We start from the raw sequence: 23,560 nt of genomic DNA on the forward strand, positions 1-23,560 counted from the left end.
GTGCCTGGAATCCATTATTGAGGAAGTAGTAACTGAACATTTGGAAAGTCAAACCGCAATCCATCAGTCAGCGTGGTTTTGTGAATGGTAGATAGTGTTTGACTCATTTGTTTGGAGCTCTTTGAAGTAACAAGTGGATAATGGGGTCCTGTAGACGTATTTGGACTCCCAGAATACATTTGATAAGATGGAATTTAACATGCATAAGTGTGAGGTTATCCATTTTGGTCAGAGGAATAAAAAGGCAACTTATTATCTAAATGGAGAGAAACTTTAGAGGACATTGGTTTGGGTGATGAACAAATATTTCACATCTGTCTCCAGCCAAGAGAATGAGGAGGTAGATATGGAACTCGGGGAGAGAGACTGAGAGGTTCTTGAGTGAATTGACAGAAGGAGTGCCAAGGCATTGGAAGTGTTGGCAGGCTTAAAAGTGGACAAATCTCCAGGTCTGGATGAATTGTGTCCCAGGATGCTGTGGGATTGCAGGGGCTCTGACCCAAATTTTTAATTCCTCTTTGGCTATGAGGTAGGTGCTAGAGGACGGGAGATCAGCTAATATGATCCCACTATTTAAGGAAGATTGTCGAGATAAGCCAGGGAACTGCAAACCAGTGAGTCTCACATCAGTGGTAGTGGAAACTATCGGAGAAAATTCTGAAGGAGAGAATCTATCTCCACTTGGAGAGGCAAGGTTTGATCAGGAATAGTCAGCATGGCTCAGCGGGAGGTCATGCCTCACAAATTTTGATTGATTGATTGACACCAGGTGTGTTGATGGTGGTAGTGATGTAGTTTACACAGATTTCAGCAAAGCCTTTGACAAGATCCCACATGGGAGACTTTATAAAGAAGACAAATACACATATGATACAGAGTAACATGATCAGGTGGATTCAAAATTGGCTTAGCTGTAGGAGACAGGGTGATGACAGACGGCTGCTTTAGTGTCTTGAAGCCAGTGTCCAGTGGGGTACCACAGGGATCTGCGCTGGGTCCCCTGTTGTTTGTCATTTATATAAACGCCATAGATGACTTTGTGTGGGGTAGAATCATTACCTTTGTGGATGACACACAGCTTGGCCTGGTGATTAACAGTGAAGTTGAGTGTCTTGGGTTACAGGAAGATATAGACAGGATGATCAAATGGGCAGAAAGGGGGCAGATGGAATTTAACCCTGAAAAATGTGAGGTGACACACTTTGGAAGGAGTAATTTGAAAAGGAAGCATTCAATGAACGGCCTGACACCGATGTCTGAGGAACAAGGGGACCTTGGCCTGTTTGTCCAAAGATCTCTAAAGGTGGAAGGGCAGGTTAATAGGATGGTGAAAGAGGCATATGGGGCACTTGTCCTTTAGCAATTGAGGCATAGATGGGGTCGCAGTGACATCTCAGGAACAGTGACGTCAGCCCTCAGACCATCTTCATGTTGTATTTGGCGTCATCCCCGCTGCTGCCTCAGCCGCCCCCGCCAGCGTGCGGCACGAAGTCGACATGGATGTTGTGTTTGATGGGCCCGCTGACCCGGCTCCAGATGAAGAGTAAAGTGAAGCAGAGCGACACCACGGTGAAGAAGGAGGTGAAGCTCATGGTGGTGGCCACCAGCAGCGTGTGGGTGTCGAAGGGGTATCCGGGCCGCAGGCCGGCCTTGGCCCGGGAGTCGGAGCGCCCAGCCAGTCCCAGCTCCTGCAGCGAGAGCGGCCGCACCTGTAGCGAGGCTGAGGCCGTGGCGTTGCCGCCGGCGTTGCGGGCCACACAGCGGTAGGTGCCGGAGTTAATGCGGCGGACCGAGGTGATCTGCAGGCTGCCGTCCGGCAGGAGGCGGCTGCGGCCCATGGCGGGGCCAGAGAGGAGCGGGGGCGCGGGGGGCAGGCTGGGGTCCGGACGCCCGGGGAGGAGGCCGCGGTCCTCGGGTTTCAGGCCCTGGTCCTCGGCTATTAGGCCCAGGCCCCCGGGGAGGCCCATCCCAGCCTCGGGGTGGCCTAGCCGCTGGCGCCGTGGGTTGAGCCACAGGATGAGGGGCAGCGGCTGGCCGTCAGCCGAGCAGCGCAGGGTGACGGTCTGGCCCTCTCGGGCCTGCAGCCGCTGCGGCCTCTTGTCGCGGATGCGGGGCCGGCGGCAGCTGAAGGTGCTGGCAGGGAGGGAGCCGGCGGCCGCGGGGAGGCGCAGGCGGGCGGCTGGGAGCCCAGGAAGCGGAGGCGATGGCGCCGGCGGACGATCCAGAGCAGGCGGCAGTCGCAGGCCAGCGGGTTGAGGCCGAGGCCCAGGCTGTGGAGGGAGGCCAGCGAGCGGAAGGCGGTGGCCGGCAGGCTGGCCAGCTGATTGGCCGTGACGTCCAGCAGCCGGAAGTAGATAAGGCCCCGGAAGGCGGCGTCATGGATGACGCGCAGGCGGCCGCCCACCAATCGCAGCTCCTCCAGGCGGGTCACATGCTGCAGCAGTGCTCCGCGGATGGCAGCGATGGGATTGTGGGAGAGGTTCAGGAAGCGCAGGTAGGCCTGAGTCCTCAGGCTGGCATAGGGAACGTCGCTGAGGTTGCAGCGGGTGACTGAGAGCCAGACCAAATTGAGGCCCAGGAGGCAATCTGGGCCTAGTTGGGCCAGTGAGGCCCAGGAGTCGATTTCCAGCAGGCGGAGACGGGAGAGGCCCTGGAAGGGGCGGCCGGGCAGGGCGGTGCCCTTGGGAAAGGCCAGCAGGCGGAGGGCGGTCAGGTTGAGGAGGGGGGAGAGGACAGGCCCAGGCGGCCAGGCCAGCGCGGCGCCGCGGACGGTGAGTTGGTTGAGGCCGCTGAGGCCTGCCCAGGCCAGCTCGGGGGAGCCCAGGCTGAGGGTGCGCAGGGCGGCCAGGCCGCGGAAAGTGTGATCGCTGAGCAGCAGCAGCGGGTTGCCGGCCAGCTCCAGGCTGCGGAGGGCGGCCAGGCCGCGGAGGGCTCCGGGCTGCAGGTAGCGCAGGAGGTTGTGGCCTAGGCCCAGGCGCCATAGCCGCTCCAGGGCGCCGGCTTCCAGCTCCCGCAGCCGGTTATGGCCCAATTCCAGCTCCTCCAGCCGACGGCTCAGGCCTCGCGCCGGGCCCCAGTCCAGCCGGTTGCCGCTCAGGTCCAGCGCCCGTGTGCCAGCCGGGATCCCCCGTGGCAGCTCACCGTCCGGTTGGGGCTCCAGCAGAGGCAGTCGGAGGGGCAGCCGAGCCCCGGGCCCAGGAGGAGGAGCAGGGGGAGGAGAGGAGGCCACACCACCGGCAACAGCGTCCTGCCCCCCGGCCTGCAAAACAAACACAACAGGGGGTCAGTGAGGGGAGCTGGACCCCCAGACACACACCCACACACAGGGCAGCTCTCCCACACACAGGACACCACCCCCAGACACACACCCCCACACAGGACACCACCCCCAGGCACACACCCACATACAGGGCACCTCTTCCACACACAGGACACCACCCCCAGACACACACCCACACACATGACACCGCCCCTTCCCCCCCCCCCCCCCACAGAACACGTCCCCCACACACATAGGACACCTCCCCGCAGACGCACACCCAGACACAGGACACCACAGCCCACATACATACACAGTAACCCCCGCGCACACACACACACGACCCCCTCCCCCAGGCGCCCGCTCAACACACTTTCCCCCCCACCCCGGGACGCCCACCCCACACACACGCAGCAGCACAGGACCCTCCCCCGCACACACACACAACAGCACAGGACCCCCCGCCACCCCCACACACACACGACAGCACAGGACCACCCCCGCACCACACACACACATACGACAGCGCAGGACCCCCCCCCACATATAGGACACCTCCCCGCAGACACACACCCACACACAGGACACCACAGCCCACATACATACACAGGACCCCCCCCCCCCCCCACGCACACACACGACCCCCTCCCCCAGGCGCCCGCTCAACACTCTTTCTTCTCTCCCCCCCCCCCCGCCACTTCGGGACGCCCACCCCACACACACGCAGCAGCACACACACAACAGTACAGGACCCTCCCCACACACACACGACAGCACAGGACCACCCGCCCCCCCACACACACACATACGACAGCACAGGACCCCTCTCCGCCCCCCCTCCCCCCCACACACACACACACGAGAGCACAGGACACCCTCCCGCCCCACACACCCAGAAACAGGATGCCCCACCTCCCTCCAAACACAAATGCCCGTGCGCACAGGAACCCCTTTCCCCAGACACCCACAGGAGCCCCCTCACACACGGGAACCCTGGTGTCCCGAACACCACCAGCCCCTCTCCTTTGGACCACGTATTCTACGGTCTCTCCATCCCGGGTTCTCTTCCCCCCACCCCCCTCTCCAGAGATGTGCAGGATGGGTGGGTTTACGGGGATAGGGGAGTGGGCCTAGATTCAGGTGCACTTTCACAGGGTCGGTGCAGAACCGATAGGCTGAATGGCCTCCCTCTGCACTGTAGGGATTCTGCGGTTTGACTCTCTTCCCCCAGACCCCATCATTGAGGGGGGGGGGGAATCTCCCCCACTCTTCAGTAACTTCCCTGGGGCCTCTAGAACCCATCCTCTCCAGAATCCCCACCCCGTCCCCATGACACAGCCTTGTCCACCTTCCCTCTCGTACCCTCTCCACTACCCTCCACAACATCCCCCCACATCGTCATCCCCTGTTGTGGCTTCACCTCGCTCCCACAAACACCTTTGTGTCCTTCCCAAATTTCTGTGCAAGGGCGGGCTTCGGGGTACAGAGAGAGATGGGAGGGGTTGAATATATTTGACTGAAAATCGTGTTTACCTCGTAAGCTTCATATTTATGGCGAAGAGTTTGAGGGTCTTCTTCGGTCCTGTATCTGCTGACGGTCCGGGAGCAGCTTTCTCTGTACAAGGAGCTACTGCCGCTTGTCAGCTTGTTTTAATCCTGCTGGGATCTGGTTACAGGTTACACACCAGCTGGAGCCTGTGGCTGAGGCTCCGGACGAGGGGCTTGATCGGGTTTCAACATAAACATTGTTCCTCCTGAATATTTAAACATTTGACATGGATAAACACTGGGGCAGAAAGAGAAAACAGCGGCTCAAAGTGTGAAAAGCTGGAGTGTGACCCACATTCATCTACACAGAGCAATGTGCTAGACAGGGAGTAAAGCTCCCTCTACACTGTCCCCATCAAACATTCCCAGGACAGGTATAGCACAGGGTTAGATACAGGGTAAAGCTCACTCGACACTGTCCCGATCAATCACTCCCAGGACAGGTCCAGCACAGGGTTAGATACAGAGTAAAGCTCACTCTACACTGTCACCATCAAACACTCCCAGGACAGGTACAGCACAGGGTTAGATGCAGAGTAAAACTCCCTCCCTCTACACTGTCCCGATCAATCACTCCCAGGACAGATGCAGCACGGGGTTAGATACAGAGTAAAGCTCACTCTACACTGTCACCATCAATCACTCCCAGGACAGGTACAGTATGGTGTTAGATACATAGTAAAGCTCCTTCCACACTGTCCCCATCAAACACTCCCAGGACAGGTACAGCACAGGGTTAGATACAGAGTAAAGCTCCCTCTACACTATCCCCATCAAACACTTCCAGGACAGGTACAGCACGGGGTTAGATACAGAGTAAAGCTCCTTCTACACTGTCCCCATCAAACATTCCCAGGACCGGCACAGCACGGGGTTAGATACAGAGTAAAGCTCCCACTACACCATCCCCATCAAACACTCCCAGGACAGGCACAGCATGGTGTTAGATACAGAGTAAAGCTCCCTCTACACCATCCCCATCAAACACTCCCAGGACAGGTACATAGGAAAGGAGCAGGCCATTCAGCCCATTGAGCATGCTCTGTTCTCTAATATGATCATGGCTGATCATCCACTTCCATGGAAAAATAATTCCAAGTAAAAGTGGTTTTCTGAAAATTAACACAAAGTTCACTGTTTAATGAATTCCCGCACTCAGAGCCACTGGTTAATGATTTCCCGCACACAGAGCCACTGGTTAATGAATTCCTGCACAAACAGCCACTGGTTAATGATTTGCTGCACACACAGCCACTGGTTAATAATTTGCGACACACAGAGTAGCTGGTTAATGATTTCCTGCACACAGCCACTGGTTAATGACTTGCCGCACACAGAGCCACTGGTTAATGATTTCCTGCACACACAGCCACTGGTTAATGATTTGCCGCACACACAGCCACTGGTTAATGACTTGCCGCACACAGAGCCACTGGTTAATGATTTCCTGCACACAGAGCCACTGGTTAATGATTTGCTGCACACACAGCCACTGGTTAATGACTTGCCGCACACAGAGCCACTGGTTAATGATTTGCTGCACACAGAGCCACTGGTTAATGATTTGCCGCACACACAGCCACTGGTTAATGATTTCCTGCACACAGAGCCACTGGTTAATGATTTCCCGCACACACACAGCCACTGGTTAATGATTTGCTGCACACAGAGCCACTGGTTAATGATTTGCTGCACTCAGAGCCACTGGTTACTGATTTGCCACACACACAGCCACTGGTTAATGATTTGCCACACACAGCCACTGGTTAATGTTGTGCCACACACACTGCCACTTGTTAATGATTTGCCGCACACACAGCCACTGGTTAATGATTTCTTGCGCACAGAGCCACTGGTTAATGATTTGCCACACACAGAGCCACTGGTTAATGATTTCCTGCACACACAGAGCCACTGGTTAATGATTTCCTGCACACAGAGCCACTGGTTAATGATTTCCTGCACACACAGCGACTGGTTAATGATTTCCTACTCCGATTTCCAGCTGTGATTGGTGTTATGAGTGGAGGCGGGCTTAATATACTTCCCCATGGGCCGATTTGAAAGGCAGGCCAGCTTTGGGGGCTTCCTTGATGGGTGGTTTGCGGCTCGGTCCCCATCGGTCCTGGTCCCCGAGGGAAAGGCAGATGGCTGGTCCTCAGGATGCTCCTTTCCCGGGGACACGGTTCAGATTCACTCCCTTACTCTCTGGCTGGCAGGAAGCGCCTTAGTTTCCTGTGGAATATATGAATTACATCTAAAGCTGATCATTTAAGTATGTCACTGAGGACCAGAACCATGTAAGGATTTGACTGTCTGTATTATTGCAGAGCTGTTAAGAAAGTCAGTAACAGACAATCTGTTGTTGGGAGTTTGATTCTCTGGTGTCTGAACCACAAGGTTCAATGTTTAGAGTCAACAAGATGAACAAGGAAACACATCAGGGCCCAAAACTCCAGCTGGATGTTCACAGGAGAAAGGCTGTTATCAAACACCTCGAATGGACAGGGCAGAGAAAGGTCCCAACTGTAAGAAACCCTCAAATTATTTGTAAATATCTTTCAAATGCTGGCAGGTTGCAGCTGTCAGTTTCCATCATATTGAAGGTTACAGAATGGTTATTCTAGAACTAAAATCACGAGTTATATCACAGCTAGAGTACGGAGTACAGTTCTGGTCATCACATTCCGGTACAATCACATTCTTCCTGCAGAGAGGACGGAAGAGGTTTTTCTGGATGTTTCCAGGATTGGGGAATTTTAACAAGAGGAACATAGAACATAGAACAGTACAGCACAGAACAGGCCCTTCGGCCCTCGATGTTGTGCCGAACAATGATCACCCCACTTAAACCCACGTAACCCGTATACCCATAACCCAACAATCCCCCCATTAACCTTACACTACGGGCAATTTAGCATGGCCAATCCACCTAACCCGCACATCTTTGGACTGTGGGAGGAAACCGGAGCACCCGGAGGAAACCCACGCACACACGGGGAGGACGTGCAGACTCCACACAGACAGTGACCCAGCCGGGAATCGAACCTGGGACCCTGGAGCTGTGAAGCATTGATGCTAACCACCATGCTACCGTGAGGCATGGGATCGACTGGGATTGTTTTCTGTGGAACAGAGGAGGCTGAGTGGACATTTAATTGAGGTGTATAAAATCATGAGGGTCCCAGATATAGTGGATCAGACTGCAGAAGGACCTATTTCATTAACAGGCTGGTCAGTAACCAGGGGGCAGAGATTTAAGTATCTGTTGGAAGGATTAGGGGGAATTGAGGATTTTCTTCACGCAGGGGGGTGGTGGGGATCTGGAACTCTGCCTGAAAGGGTGGTAGAGACAGAAACCCTCATCACATTTAAAGACACCCTGATGTGGAGTTTCTGTGACCTGCAGGGCAGCACGGTAGCATGGTGGTTAGCATAAATGCTTCACAGCTCCAGGGTCCCAGGTTCGATTCCCGGCTGGGTCACTGTCTGTGCGGAGTCTGCACGTCCTCCCCATGTGTGCGTGGGTTTCCTCCGGGTGCTCCGGTTTCCTCCCACAGTCCAAAGATGTGTGGGTTGGCCATGCTAAATTGCCCGTAGTGTCCTAAAAAGTAAGGTTAAGGGGGGGGTTGTTGGGTTACGGGTACAGGGTGGATACATGGGTTTGAGTAGGGTGATCATTGCTCGGCACAACATTGAGGGCCGAAGGGCCTGTTCTGTGCTGTACTGTTCTATGTAGACCAAGAGGTGGAAAGTGGGCTGGATAAACCATTTTCAGCCAACACAGACACAATGGGCTGAATGGCCTCCTCTGTGCTGTACATTTCTAGCATTCTGTGATGACAAGTGATCCTTGGGTTTTTATCCAAGACAGACCTCAGCCCAGTCAGTTAGTCCAAGTGGTGATGTGATGGATCAAGTTAAGAGGTGTCAGGTACCAGGAGCAGTGATTAAAATGGAAATGTCAGTAAATACTGATATAGTTTATCTGTATGTGGTTCCATTTTAATAACTTCTGAATGTGACCGTCACCCAGGTTTTGATTTGATTTATTTATAATAGTAATCCTTATTGTCACAAGTAGGCTTACATTAGCGCAGCAATGACGTTACTGTGAAAAGCCCCTATTCGCCACATTCTGGCGCCTGTTCGGGATGTTGCTCGTTCTGGGTGAGTGTGCTGAGCACTCGATTTGGCTCTGTTTCGTTACTTGGCTTTGGAGTCGCCAGGTATTGGTTTTTTATTTATTTATTTATTTATTTAAAAGTTTTTTATTTAACACAAATTTGTAACAGTTACAGAGAGAAAAATGGCCCTGTGCAAAGAGCCTTAACATAGTGAAAATGAACAGTGGGAAAGAATAAACATGTTAAGAAGGCACTTCCACTGCCAGCTCTGTTTGCCCATGCCACACCTACCCCTATCAGAGGCCCCGATCTCCCGCCAAAAGGTACCAAGCGCAGCCCCCCCCGGTTGCAATTCCCCCCAATAGACCCTAAACAGTGCACCCTCCAGCCCGCACTCTCTGTCCAGGCTGAAAACAATCTTGGATAAAAGTTTACAGTACAGGATAGTTTAACAAATCGCCGCCACACAAAAGGTCTGAGAGCCCAAAGTCCTTTAGTTCCAGTCCAGCTTCTTTTAATAAAAGTCCTAATCAGAGCAATTTTGGGTTAACAGACCGCCGCCACTGTACAGCACTGAAAGAACCAAGTGCCCATTAGTTTAAGTCCAGCTTCTTATCTTTAATAAAGGTCCAAACCTGTTCTGGTGTCTCAAAATAGTAGTGGAGTTCCTCAAACGTAACCCAGAGCTTTGCAGGATACAGCATTCCAAACTTCACCTCCTTTTTGTAGAGGGCTGCCTTTACCTTGATGAATCCTGCACGCCTCTTGGCCAGCTCCGTTCCCAAGCCCTGGTAAATGCGCACCTCACAGTTCTCCCATCTGCTGCTCCTCTCCGCCTTGGCCCATCGCAGCACACGTTCCCTGTCAGCAAGCCGGTGAAAGCGGACCACCAAGGCCCTCGGTCGGTCGCCCGTCCTGGGCTTCCTTGCGGGGGCTCTATGCGCCCCATCCAACTCCAAGGGTTGAGGGAAGGCCTCCGGTTCCATCAGCGCCTCAAGCATACCCGTCACGTATGCGCCCACATCCGACCCCTCGCAGCCCTCGGGGAGGCCAATGATCCGTAAATTCTGCCTCCTGGCTCTGTTCCCCAGCTCTTCAAGCTGCTCCTGCATCCTCCTCTGACAGGCTTTCAGCTCCTCCACCTCGTGCTCCAGCTCCGTTATTATGCCCGCCTGACTGGAGAGCTTCGCCTCGACCTCCCTGAGCGCCTTCCCTTGGACCGCCTGTGTCTTGACCATTCGGTCCATCACCGCTCTCATTGGGTCCAGCGTGTCCCTCCTCAGCTCAGCGAAGCAGTTCTTGAAGAACTCCATCTGCTCCTCCCTTGGCCAGTGAGCCCCCGCCGTCCGCCATGATTGGCCGCCCGGCCTGGGGCCCCCGCTGCTCCCGCTACGATCTTTGCCGCTCCACTCGACCACTTCTAGTCCAGCTGCCCATACCCCGGAAAGGAAGCCTCTTCCCTATCGTCTCCTTCACCGATTCAGGCTGCCAGGTCCCAAAAAAGTCCGTTAACAAAGGTCCGTTTCCCCATCGCGGGTGGGAGTGATCCGACCTGCGACCTGCCTCCTCGAGGGCGCCACCGGAAGTGTCGCCAGGTATCGTTAAGATACCGCCACAAGTTTCAAGGTCAAGTTCAAAGCAATAAAACCATACACCAATTAGTAAGTTCAAACAAATGAGTTTATTATAATACAATTATAAACTACTCATGCACACGCTAAAATGACTAAACTATTCCTACCACTAAATAGACCAATACTTATCTGAATAAGGAACTGCCGGATCAGGGGACAAGGGCCTCTTGCTCTGCACTGGGTCCGCAGACTTCAGGTTGGTACGGGTTAAAAGGGGTCAGGAATGTCTATCTCTGGTAGCGATCGTTGTGAGACACTTACTTGCTGGCGGCTGCTGTCCGAACCTCTCTTCTCTCTCTCGGTCAAGGTCTTCTTCGGTAAAGGCTGGTCAAGAGGGCTGGTCAAGAGAGGAGGGCTGGTCAAGAAGAACAAACTGAGTTTGTGACCTGTCTTTTATAGGTCCCAGGGCTACGCGCCCTTTTGGGCGGACCCTTTATCTCTCTGTAATCTCCTCCATTCCCTTCTCTATATCTCTGTAATCTCCTCCATTCCCTTCTCTATCTCTCTGTAATCTCCATTCCCTTCTCTATCTCTCTGTAATCCCCTCCATTCCCTTCTCTATCTCTCTGTAATCTCCTCCATTCCCTTCTCTATCTCTCTGTAATCTCCTCCATTCCCTTCTCTATATCTCTGTAATCCCCTCCATTCCCTTCTCTATCTCTCTGTAATCCCCTCCATTCCCTTCTCTATCTCTCTGTAATCTCCTCCATTCCCTTCTCTATCTCTCTGTAATCCCCTCCATTCCCTTCTCTATCTCTCTGTAATCTCCTCCATTCCCTTCTCTATCTCTCTGTAATCGCCTCCATTCCCTTCTCTATCTCTCTGTAATCCCCTCCATTCCCTTCTCTATCTCTCTGTAATCTCCTCCATTCCCTTCTCTATCTCTCTGTAATCGCCTCCATTCCCTTCTCTATCTCTCTGTAATCTCCTCCACGCTCTTATCTCTCCCAGTCTCTGCAATCAGCTCCAGCCTCTCAACCTCCAAGGTCTCTGCACGCCTCTCATTCCAGCTTCCTGACCATTCCTGATTTTAATCACTCTGTTTGTTATCCATGCCTCGAGCTAAGGCCACAAACTCTGGAATTTCCTCCCCAAGCCTCTTGACTTCTCTATCTTCCTGTCCTCCTTTAAGATACTCGTTAAATCCAACTCTGACCATCTGCCTCTTATCTCCTGACATGACTCTATGTCAAATATTGCTTTTTATCCCACCTATGGAGCACCTCAAAACGGTCCATTACACAAAGGGCTCTAAATAAATACACAGTGTTATTGATTTGGACATGTATCACTGTTCATTCATCACCACTGGGTGAATAACCTGTAACTCCAGCATTGTGGGAGTCCCTTCACCACACAGACAGCAGCGATTCAAGAAGGTCAAACATCATCTTCTCCACAGGTAACTGGGGATGGGGAATATTTGCTGCTGGTCTTGTTGGTGAAAGGACAAGGGAGTGGGAGGGGCTGATTGGCTCTGGCACAGAGAGCCAGCACAGACAGGACGGGCTGAATGGCCTCAGTCGTTATTGTGACCAATGATTCACTGATAAAGAGGTGATGCTGGCGACCAGGGAACAACCTCTGGAACCAATGGCCAACCTCATACAAAGCAGCTCTTCATTGATCTGGGGGCTGCGGCCCCGCTCGGTGTAAACAGGGGGAGAAGGATCCGTTCAGTTTATTTCCGGAGACACTCTGTCCACCCACCGGACCCTGCGCCCCACCATCCCCCCCTTTACCCATTGTGGACACGTCTGCCCATCACCCGCACTGCACATGCTTCACTCACGGTCCAGCCCCGCCCCTCATTCACTCCCATTGGTTGAAGGACCAGCCGCTCCTATCCGCACATCCAGGCCCGCCCCCTCTATTCCTATTGGTCCGGTACTGCCACCAATCACTCCCCAGGCATTGTGATGGTTCAGGCTGTGATTGGCGCATGCGCAGTACAGATTATCGCTGACGGTGCGAGGAGCAGGAAAAAAACAATGGAGCGACTTTCAGGAATGGAGCCAGTGGATGGCCAGGGAGCAATAGAAGCTGCGGAGTGAGCCAGGAGGCTTCATAAATACCCCGTGGAGGCTTCAACTCCTGAGTAAAATGTTAACGGTCCCGTCTTAAACAGCACTGAACAGAGTGAGAGCTGAGCGGTGACAGGCCCGGGTTACCGGCCGCCATCTTTACAGAGGACAAGGTGCCGCAGGGCCATGCGCTGCCAGCCTGGGCCGGATAACAACTCTCTCGGATTGACTGGCTGGAGTCTCCAGGATTTTATTTTATTCATTTGTGGGAGTCACTGGCTGAGCCAACATTTATTGCCCATCCCTAATTTCCCTTAAACCGAGTGGCTGGCTCGGCCATCTCGGAGGGCATTTACAGAATCAACCACATTGCTGTGGTTTGGAATCGTGTCGGCCAGACCAGGTAAGGATGGCAGATTTTCTTTTCTGTTCATTCACGGGATGTGGCCTTGGTGCGATTCATGCCGGGGTCTCTGGAAAATCATTAGGACAGTAAACAGGATTTTGGGTCTCTGAAAAATAGTCGGCCCCTCGAACCTGCTCCTCACATACAAACTAGGAGTCGGCCCCTCAAGCCTGTTCCTTACACACAGACTAGGAGTTGGCCCCTCGAGCCTGCTCCTTACACACAGACCAGGAGTCGGCCCCTCGAGCCTGCTCCTTATACACAAACTAGGAGTCGGCCCCTCGAGCCTGCTCCTTATACACAAACTAGGAGTCGGCCCCTCGAGCCTGCTCCTTACACACAGACTAGGAGTTGGCCCCTCGAGCCTGCTCCTTACATACAAACTAGGAGTCGGCCCCTCGAGCCTGCTCCTTACATACAAACTAGGAGTCGGTCCCTCGAGCCTGCTCCTTATACACAAACTAGGAGTCGGCCCCTCGAGTCTGTTCCTTACACACAGACTAGGAGCCGGCCCCTCGAGCCTGCTCCTTATACACAAACCAGGAGTCGGCCCCTCGAGCCTGCTCCTTACACACAAACTAGGAGTCGGCCCCTCGAGTCTGCTCCTTACACACAGAGTCTACTTCCACTGCATTTTAAGGACAGAAGTGCCAAAGTTATAGAACCCAACAGTGCAGAAGGAGCCCATTCGGCCCCATTGAGTCTGCACCAACCCTCCGAATGAGCACCGCACCCAGGCCCACTCCATCCCACCCATTTCATCCTCATAACCCCACCCAACGTGCAGACCCTTGGAGACCAAGGGGAATTTAGCATAGCCAATCCACCTAGCCTTGATTGGATTTGATTTTGTTTATTGCCATGTGTACCGAGGTACAGTGAAACAAATTTTTCTGCGAGCAGCTCAACCGATCATTAAGTACATGAAAAATAAATACATAATAGGGCAACACAAGGTACACAATATAACTACATTAACACCGTTATCGGGCGAAGCATACAGGGGTGTAGTATTAATCACGTCAGTCCATAAGAGGGCCATTTAGGGGTCTGATAACAGCGGGGAAGAAGCTGTTTTTAAGTCTGTTCGTGCGTGTTCTCAGACTTCTGTATCTCCTGCCCGATGGAAGAAGTTGGAAGAGTGAGTAAGCTGGGTGGGAGGGGTCTTTGATTATGCTGCCCACTTTCCCAAGGCAGTGGGAGGTGTGAATAGAGTCAATGGATGGGAAGCAGGTTTGTGTGATGGACTGGGCTGTGTTCACTACTCTCTGAAGTTTCTTACGATCTTGGGCCATGTAGTTGCCATACTAGGCTGTGATGCAGCCCGATAGGATGCTTTCATCTGTAAAAGTTGGTAAGAGTTAATGTGGACATGCTGAATTTGCTTAGTTTCATGAAAAAGAAGAGACGCTGTTCTGCTTTCTTGGTGGTAGCGCTGGCGTGGGTGGACCAGGACAGATTGTTGGTGATGCGCATACCTAGGAATTTGAAACTGTTAACCATCTCCACCTCGGCCCTGTTGGTGCTGACAGGGGTGTGTACGATACATTGCTTTCTGAAGTCAATGATCAGCTCTTTAGTTTTTCTGACATTGAGGGATAGATTGTTGTTGTTACACCACTCCACTAGGTTCTCTACATCCCTCCTGTAGATATTGAAGATGTTGAGGGATATGGGGATCTTGTGGGAAAACAGTGCTGAGGTAGATCGGCCAAGGATCTCATTGAATGGTTGAGCAGACTCGGTGGGCCGAATGGCCAACTCTTGCTCCTATTCTAATCTCTGTGTTCTGGTCAGGAAGCAGTGAGCTGAGCTTGGATCTGTCAATCAACATGAATCAGCACCTTCAGGAGAATTGGGAGGGTGAATATTAGATATAGCAGAGTGAGAATGGAGGGAGAGTGTGTGGGATGGAGATTTACAGCTTTCGGGGAATAAGAGAGAGGAAAAAATGTGACATAGAAACTAGAATTGTCTGTTCTGAGTTTCAATCCTGTACTGACAGTAATGAATTTTGTAAATTGTTTTCACAGAATATTAGACGAGGAGGAATTACAGATAGAAATCTCAAACGTCACGTCTCGATCTGACAGTCACTCGATTCCCTTTAACCTGAATACCATCGGGCTTTGAATCTAGATGGAGAAATGTTTGCCCGAACTGTCAGCTTCGAAAGATTTCAAACATCTGTGTGATTGGAAAAGCACCAAGACCCACACAACACACACCCCAGTGAGAGTGTTCCAGTGAACTGACTGTGGAAAGAGCTTTAACCAGTTACACAGCCTGAAAAAACTTCACACCATTCACAGTGAGAAGAGACCCTACGCGGATTCGGAACTGATTGTCGAACCTGGAGAGACGAGGAGACCCAAAACATGGAGAAACCGTGGAAATGTGGGGACTGTGGGAAGGGATACGGATTCCCATCTCACCTGGAGATTCATCGACGCAGTCACACTGGGGAGAGGCCGTTCACCTGCTCCAAGTGTGGGAAGGGATTTACTCAGTCATCCACTCTGTCCGTACACCAGCGAGTTCACACTGGGGAGAGGCCGTTCACCTGCTCTCAGTGTGGGAAGGGATTCACTCGGTTATCCAGCCTGCAGAGACACCAGCGAGTTCACACTGGGGAGAGACCATTCACCTGCTCTCAGTGTGGGACGGGATTCAGTCAAGCATCCCATCTGCAGTCACACCAGCGAGTTCACACTGGGGAGAGGCCATTCACCTGCTCTCAGTGTGGGAAGGGATTCATTAATTCATCCACCCTGCTGAGTCATCAGCGAGATCACACTGGGGAGAGGCCATTCACCTGCTCTCAGTGTGGGAAGGGATTCATTAATTCATCCACCCTGCTGAGACATCAGCGAGTTCACACTGGGGAGAGGCCATTCACCTGCTCTCAGTGTGGGAAAGGATTTACTGAAGGATCCCGCCTGCAGTCACACCAGCGCGTTCACACTGGGGAGAGGCCATTCACCTGCTCTCAGTGTGGGAAAGGATTTAAGGAAGTATCCGACCTGCGGAGACACCAGCGCGTTCACACTGGGGAGAGGCCATTCACCTGCTCTCAGTGTGGGAAAGGATTTACTGAAGGATCCCGCCTGCAGTCACACCAGCGCGTTCACACTGGGGAGAGGCCATTCACCTGCTCTCAGTGTGGGAAAGGATTTACTGATGTATCTAGCCTGAAGTCACACCAGCGCGTTCACACTGGGGAGAGGCCATTCACCTGCTCTCAGTGTGGGAAAGGATTTACTGAAGTATCCAATATGCGGAGACACCAGCGAGTTCACACTGGGGAGACGCTGTCCACCCCTCAATGTGAGACGGGATTGCATGTTTCACCACACCTGCTGTGACACCAACAATTTCACAATTGATTACAGGGGTTGGATTCTGCTGTTATTGTTCCTGCTCTGCACCCAGGACTGCATTTTGTTCATTCTGACAGGTGGTCAGTGGGGATGGTCGGAGGGTTTCTTTCTGCTGGACTGGCCGGTCTCACCACTTTGCCTCCAGTGGGCTGATGCTCTTTAAGCCTTGTTGCTAATACCTGGCTTCAAATTGCACAAGGATCACAGAGTGAAAGGGTGTTTGGAATTTTGAAGGTATTTAGCTCCTATTCCTGTTTGGAACCTCCCAAAGCATGCCACGCTGCCATGGAGATGGGCCCTAGTGTTTACATTTTTTTTTATTTAACTGATCTCGATATCACCAGGGATCCGGGTCACTGTCTGTGTGGAGTTTGTACATTCTCCCCGTGTCTGAGTGGGTCTCACCCCCAAAACCCAGGGCCGGTGAATTGACCACGGTAAATTGCCTCTTAATTGGAAAAAAAGAATTGGGTATTCTAATTTTAAAAACAAAATATCCGGGTGTTACTCACTTATCTGGGTGTTACTGACACAAGAAAACTATCCGGGTTTGAGGGGCAAGTTGTCTGAGGTGGACTGGGAAACTGATGGGAGACAGGGAATAGCTAATGTATTAGCAATTATTACATGTTTACCAGGGGGTCGGTTAGCTCAGTTGCCTGGACGACTGGTTCGTGATACAGAACGAGGCCAACAGCTCGGTTCGACTCCCACACCGGGTGATGGTTAACCATGAAGGCCCGGCCTTATCAACATTACCCCTCGCCTGAGGTGTGGTGACCCTCAGATTAAATCACCACCAGTCAGCTCGCTCGCTCTCTCTTTCTTGCTCAAAGGGGAATGCAGCCTGTGGTCCTCTTTGTATTTTGTGATTTTTATTTCACAAAAATACAGCAAATATAGATTCTATTAAAGTACAAAATTCCAACAGGAAAAGTGATTCAAACGTGGCAAACAAGAAAAGTTAAGTATTTGATTTATTGTCACATGTACCGAAGTAGTGAAAAGTATTTTTTCTGCGGCCAAAGGACACAGTACGTAAACAAAGTAGACACAAAGAATAATCGACAGAACATTGACAAATGGTACAGCAACAAACAGTGATTGGTTACTGCAGAACAAGGGGGCAAACAGAGCAAATACATGAGCAAGAGCAGCATAGGGCATCGTGAATTGTGTTCTTACAGGGAACAGATCAGTCTGAGGGGTGGGGGGGAGTCGTTCAGGAGTGTTGTAGCTGTTGGGAAGAAGCTGTTCCCATGTCTGGATGTGCGAGTCTTCAGACTTCTGTACCTTCTGCCTGATGGAAGGGTCTAGACCAGAGGTTCTCAACCGGGGTCCACATGGACCCTGGGGGTCCATGTAACATTATTGGGGGTCCACACAAAACAAAAACCGAATTGGGGGTCCACGGTGATATTTTAGTGGTCCATAGAGCAATTCTACTTCAGAACAACTGTTATTACTGAGAATTAAATTTTTACAGTAATCTACACCATATTAAAATACTAAAAGTAGAAATATTCATGTAGCTATGAATTTTTTATGGCAATCAAGTAGAAGAAAAAAACTTTACATTTGACAGTGTCGTAAATTTAAAGTTACCTAGAACAAGCGGAGGTGAAAATCACCCATCGTTTCTCCTTGACAAGTTTAATGAATGATTTATAACAGTAATCACTAGAAACTGTGTATATTTGATATGAATTGGTTATTTTTAGAGTAATTTAATTCAATTTAGTCAGTAAAAAATTTTTTTCATTACTTTTCATATTAGAATAAGTTTGGCAACGTACGGAAATACCGCTAATCCGTTTCCAACCTTCGCGGTAAGGTAGATGGACTTTAGCCATCGGACAAAATATAAGGATTCGTTTACCACGCACATAAGAAGCTTTTTTTTCTGTGGAATGGCTATGGGGGTCCACAAAAAAAAATTAAGAGGAAACGGGGTTAAAAAAGGTTGAGAACTCCTGCCAGACGAAGGCAATGCCTGGGTAGGAGGGGTCTCTGATAATGCTGTCTGCCTTCCTGAGGCAGCTGGAGGTGTATCCAGAATCAATATGGGGGTGGCAAGTTTGTGTGATGCGTTGGGCTGAGTTCACCACAGTCTGCAGTTTCTTGCAATCTTGGACCGAGCAGTTGCCATACCAAGCTGTGATGCAGCTGGATAGGATGCCCTCTAGCGCACATCTGTTGACGTTTGTGAGAGTCGATGCAGGCATGCTGAATTTCTTTACCTTCCGTAGGAAGTAGAGAAGTTGTTGGACCTTCTTGACTGTTGCATCAATGTGAGTGGACCAGGACAGACTGTTGGGGATGGTGACCCCTAGGAACTTAATTGACCATCTCCACTTTTGAGCCATTGATGCAGATGGGGGTGTGTGTGTCGTGCTACGCTTCCTGAAGTCGATGATAAATCCCTTGGAAATGGAAATATTCCATTAGATCAAAGGAAGGGGCTCATAAAGTGGTCAAACTAGTAGTAATGAATGAATCAGTAATTATAGTAAAGGACTGGGTTTTATTTGCTGTAAAATTGTAAAAGCTCAATTGCTGTAAATGGGCAATGAGGATAAATGTACCGGCAAGAGAGACCTTCCCACCCTGATTAACCTCAACATTTGATACTATATGAATAAGGAATTGTACAGAATCAGGTAAAGGGAGAGTATGAAACTGTTCGATTGTATTCCTGTCCAAGATAATGAGAGAAGGTGGAGTCAGTAATGGGGAATCCAATTCAATTAAACTGGTGCCCAATTGACCAATGGTTACGTTACAACAGGCCCAACTCTGACATGAGGTAATGGTCACTTTGGGGGTAAAAGTCGAGGTTCCGAAGGTCTTCCTTGCTGGCCAAGTACTGAAGACTCTCGAGGCCGAGTTCCAATGAAATTACTGTCAAAGAAGGAGCCAGGGAGGGTTACGCTTCCACAGACTGATCACCTGCATGAAGTTATAAACGTCAATGTCTTCAAGTCGTTCAGTAAATCTTGCTCTTTTAATAAACATTTAAAATTTACTTTCCAGAGAATTCTGCCTTTGCTTTAATTGGTTAAAATTGTGTCTGAAACAGTGAAACAAAGTGAATTTATTAAATGGTAAGTTGGGGGTGGCTGAGATCAATTAAGTTACAGATAAGAAGATCAGATAACGTCAATCTTCGATTTAAAAACTTGCATTTCTGTAGCTCCTTTCACAATCACAGGACATCCCAAAGTGCTTTACAGCCAAAACAGTACTTTTGAAGGGTTGTAACTGGTGTAATGTAGGAAAAACATCAGCAAAATTATACACAGCAAGATCTCACAAACAGCAATGTGATAATGAGCAGATGATCGGATTTTGGTGATGTTGATTGAGGGATAAATATTTGCCAGGACACCGGAGATAACCCCAACTCTTCTTCACAATAGTGGCCACGGGAACGTTTACAGGAACTGAGAGGAACAGACAGGGCTTCAGTTGAACATCTTATTTGAAAGAAGGAAACTCTGACAGTGCAGCACTCCCTGGGTGCTGGGGCAAGGAATATTGGATGTGAATTTTTTTTTGTCCTCAAGTCCCTGGACTGCTACCTCACAGCGCCAGGGATCCGGGTTCAATTCCAGCCTTGAGTGACTGTGTGGCGTTTGCTCCCTGTGTCTGCGTGGATTTCCTCCGGGTTCTCCGGTTTCCTCCCACAGTCCAAAGATGTGCAAGTTAAGTAGATTGGCCATGTTAAATTTCCCCGAAGTGTCAAAATGTGATGTGGGGTTCTGGGGTTACAGGAATGGGGTAGGGGAGTGGGCCTAGGTAGGGTACTCTGAGGGTTGGGGCAGACTCGATGGGCCAAATGCTATCCTTCTGCACTGTCGGGATTTCATTCTGTGATGAAACCCAATGGGTGTGGAGCAAACATTTCAACATTTGTTACTGAGATGGATTAATTCAGCACAGACAGCAGGGATTATTTGAGGGAATACCACAGTATCGTGAGAAAGGAAATTCAGTGTCAGGTGAGGGGAGCTGGGATTTGTAATGGAAGATTTGAAAACTAAAATAATCGAGTAAGAAGGGAGAAAATGACAGCAAACTAAATAATCCATAAAGGACATCAGTTAGTCTCTGCTTATTAAAGAGAAATCAACAATTTATCACAGTGTATGTGAAACAAAACTGATTTCTGACATATATCCAGAATCTTATCCCCAATCCCAGTTATTTAGTGATTATTAATATCAGCAATAAACTCCCAACTGTCAGCATGAAGATGGTTCAGTCCTTAACGTGATTAACAGCAGCAATAACAACTTGTATTGATATAGCACCTTAACATTGTCAAACATCCCAAGGTGCTTCACAGGAGTGTTAACCTCAACACTGAGACTCAACAGGAGATATTCGGACCAAACACTGGGTCAGAGAAGTTTTAAAGGAGAGGAGGGAAAGTTCGAGAGGTGGGGCCGGTTAGGGAGGAATCCAGGGCTCAGCATCCAGGCAGCTGAATGCATATCCAACACTGGAGGAGAGACGGAAATCGGGATGTACAAGAGCCTTGAATTGGAGGAGCAGAAAGATCTAAGTGGGATGTCGCACTGGAGGTGGTTACAGAGAGGGAGGGGTGAGGTCAGGGAGGGATTTGAAATAAAATCTGAGAAGTGTAAAAGTTGATGCATTGTTAGAAGGGGCACCAATGTAGATCAAATAGTACAGGAGTAATCGGTGAATGGGACTGAGTTAGGATAGAGAGGTGGTGTGTAGTGGTAATGTAACTAGTAATCCAGAGGTCAGGCAAATATTCTGGGGTCATGGGTTTAAATCCCAATATGAATTGGTGGTATTTAAATTCAATAAAATCTGGAATTGAAAGCTAGTCTCAATAATGGGGACCATGAAATTGTCGTTAAAAACCCTGGTCTGGCCGACCTGGGCAGCGCGGTAGCATACTGGTTAGCACAATTGCTTTACAGGTCCAGAGTCCCTGGTTCGATTCCCGGCTTGGGTCGCTGTCTGTGCGGAGTCTGCACGTTCTGCCCGTGTCTGTGTGGGTTTCCTCCCACAGTCCAAAGATGAGCAGGTTAGGTGGATTCCCCATGTTAAATTGTCCTTAAAGTCCAAAATTGTCCTTAGTGTTGGGTAGGGTTACTGAGTTATGGGGATAGGATGGAGGTGTGGGCTTGGGTAGGGTGCTCTTTCCAAGAGCCGGCGCAGACTCGATGGGCCGAATGGCCTCCTTCTGCAGTGTACATTCTATGAACTATGTGACTCCAGACCTAGAGGAATAAAGTGACTATTAAACACCCTGAGTTGGTTGTAAACTTCAATCAGGATGGGCAACAATTGCTGGCCTTGCCAGTGACATCCTGTGGAAGAATTAAACAAAAGGCACCAATGTTCCAGATTGACGGCAGCTGGGATACGAAGGGAAGCTCAGAGGGTTCAGGAATATTCGGGTCTAGAAGATGCAACGGTCTGAATGAGAGTTTCAGCAGCAAACAGGATGAAGCAGGAGGAGACCGGAGATGTCACAGAGGTGGATGTAGGCTGCCTTGGTGATGGATCGAATATGGATTAGAAAATCAGTTCAGGGTGAAATCGATGCTGAGGTGATGAACAGTTTGGTTCAGACGCAGTCAGTGGTCAGAATAACAACAGAATCCACCCATCACAGTCAGATGTGGATATGCTGGTGCGTCAGCAGGTTCAGTGAATGAGTGAATCCCTTCCTACACTCAGTGCAGGTGAATGGTTTCTCTCCAGTGTCAGTGAGTTGGTTTTTCATCAGATATTTAACACTTTTAAATCTTTTCACACAGTGCAAACAATTAAAAGGTCCCTTAAATGAGTGAACAACTTTATGGGCAGCGAGGCTGGAAACACAAGTAAATAATTTCCCACATTTGGAGCGAATGAACAGCATCTCTCCGGTGTGGGTGTATCTGGAGACTGGACAACTGATTAAATCTTTTCTCTTGACGCGGAGCCAGTTTCACGTTTTTTCCTCGCTGCAAATGTTCCAGTGTTTCTGGAAGCTGGATGATTCAGTGAATCCCTTCTCACACACACAGGGTAGGTGAATTGTCTCTCCCCAGTGTTCTGGTGTCAATGAGTTCCCAGCTGGGATGGAGAACTGAATCCCGTCCCAGTCGCCACATTTCTCCCTGTTGTGGATATCCTTGTGTCTCTCCAGGTTGGATGATCAGTTGAAGCCTTGAATGGGATTACACAGGTTATACAGCACAGAGACAGGCCATTCAGCCAGCCAGTTTGTACTGGTGTTTCAGTTCTATTTGAGTCTCCTATCATCTTTGTTTCTCCCATATATATATGTGTGTGTCCAGCCTCCCTATACATACGTTGATACTATTCACTTCACCCAGTGCCTGTGGTCGTGAGATCATTCTCACCATTCTCTGGGTGAAGGAGTTTTTTCTGTATTCCCTATTGGATTTCTTGGTGATGATTGTATGTTGTGGTTTCTAGTTTTGCTCTTTGCTACAAGAGGAAACATTGAAACCAAGAGTAAAGAGATCCAGTCTCTCAATCCTTTCCTGATTTATAAACTCACACATTTTTGGTATGATCCTTGTGAATCTTCTCTGCTCCCTGTCCAGTGGCTCCATCTCCATTTGATAATGTGGGGACCGGAGAAATGGAAAGTTCAGTTTGCTGAGGGGAGGATCCAGAGAATCCAGCACCTTCTCGGCCCAATGTCTTCATTTGCAGCAAATGTGTCAGACATGTCTTGCCACAGAAAGGCTCTTGAACTATCCCAGGCAATATTTAAAACAGAGCTTAACACTTAAGATGCAAACTATCATCTCACAAGACAGAAGGTTGCCAATGATGTGAGCTGAATAGAACCACACCCTGTACTCTGCGTATGGTGTAACCAAGGTCCCAAAGGATTATCATAACTTCCTTTCACTTATTCCCCTCCTGGCCCTCTGCTTTATTTATTTTCTCTGTTGCTCTGAGACCTGTTTCTCTCCACCATCCACACTCACAACTTCCAAGTAAGAAGTGACCCCCCTCCCCATTCTTTGCACCAAAATGTACTAAAGGGTTGGTGCAGACTCGATGGGCCGAATGGCCTCCTTCTGCACTGTATTTTCTATGATCTATGTACTTCACAGTATCCGTTGTACATCATGCGTCAATTATTTGTCTATTCAGCAAGTTTAGAAATGTCCTCCT

General features: G+C 50.1%; 1 protein-coding gene and 1 long non-coding RNA gene across 2 annotated transcripts; one reads left to right on the forward strand and one right to left on the reverse strand.

The window, feature by feature from the left end:
• Positions 1–818: 818 nt before the first annotated feature.
• Positions 819–2,104, reverse strand: LOC119961725 (leucine-rich repeat and immunoglobulin-like domain-containing nogo receptor-interacting protein 1). The gene has a single exon (XM_038789000.1). It carries the CDS (start codon positions 1,965–1,967, stop codon positions 1,461–1,463), a length of 507 nt encoding a protein of 168 aa, XP_038644928.1. The 5' UTR covers positions 1,968–2,104; the 3' UTR covers positions 819–1,460.
• A 137-nt stretch (positions 2,105–2,241) lies between these two features.
• On the forward strand, positions 2,242–15,485 carry LOC119961726. The gene is made up of 3 exons (XR_005459731.1): positions 2,242–2,771; positions 7,138–7,335; positions 15,032–15,485. It is a non-coding gene; the product is annotated as an uncharacterized LOC119961726 (long non-coding RNA).
• Positions 15,486–23,560: the final 8,075 nt, after the last annotated feature.

This window comes from Scyliorhinus canicula, unplaced genomic scaffold (genome assembly GCF_902713615.1).
Source record: "Scyliorhinus canicula unplaced genomic scaffold, sScyCan1.1, whole genome shotgun sequence".
Classification (NCBI taxonomy): Eukaryota; Metazoa; Chordata; class Chondrichthyes; order Carcharhiniformes; family Scyliorhinidae; genus Scyliorhinus; species Scyliorhinus canicula.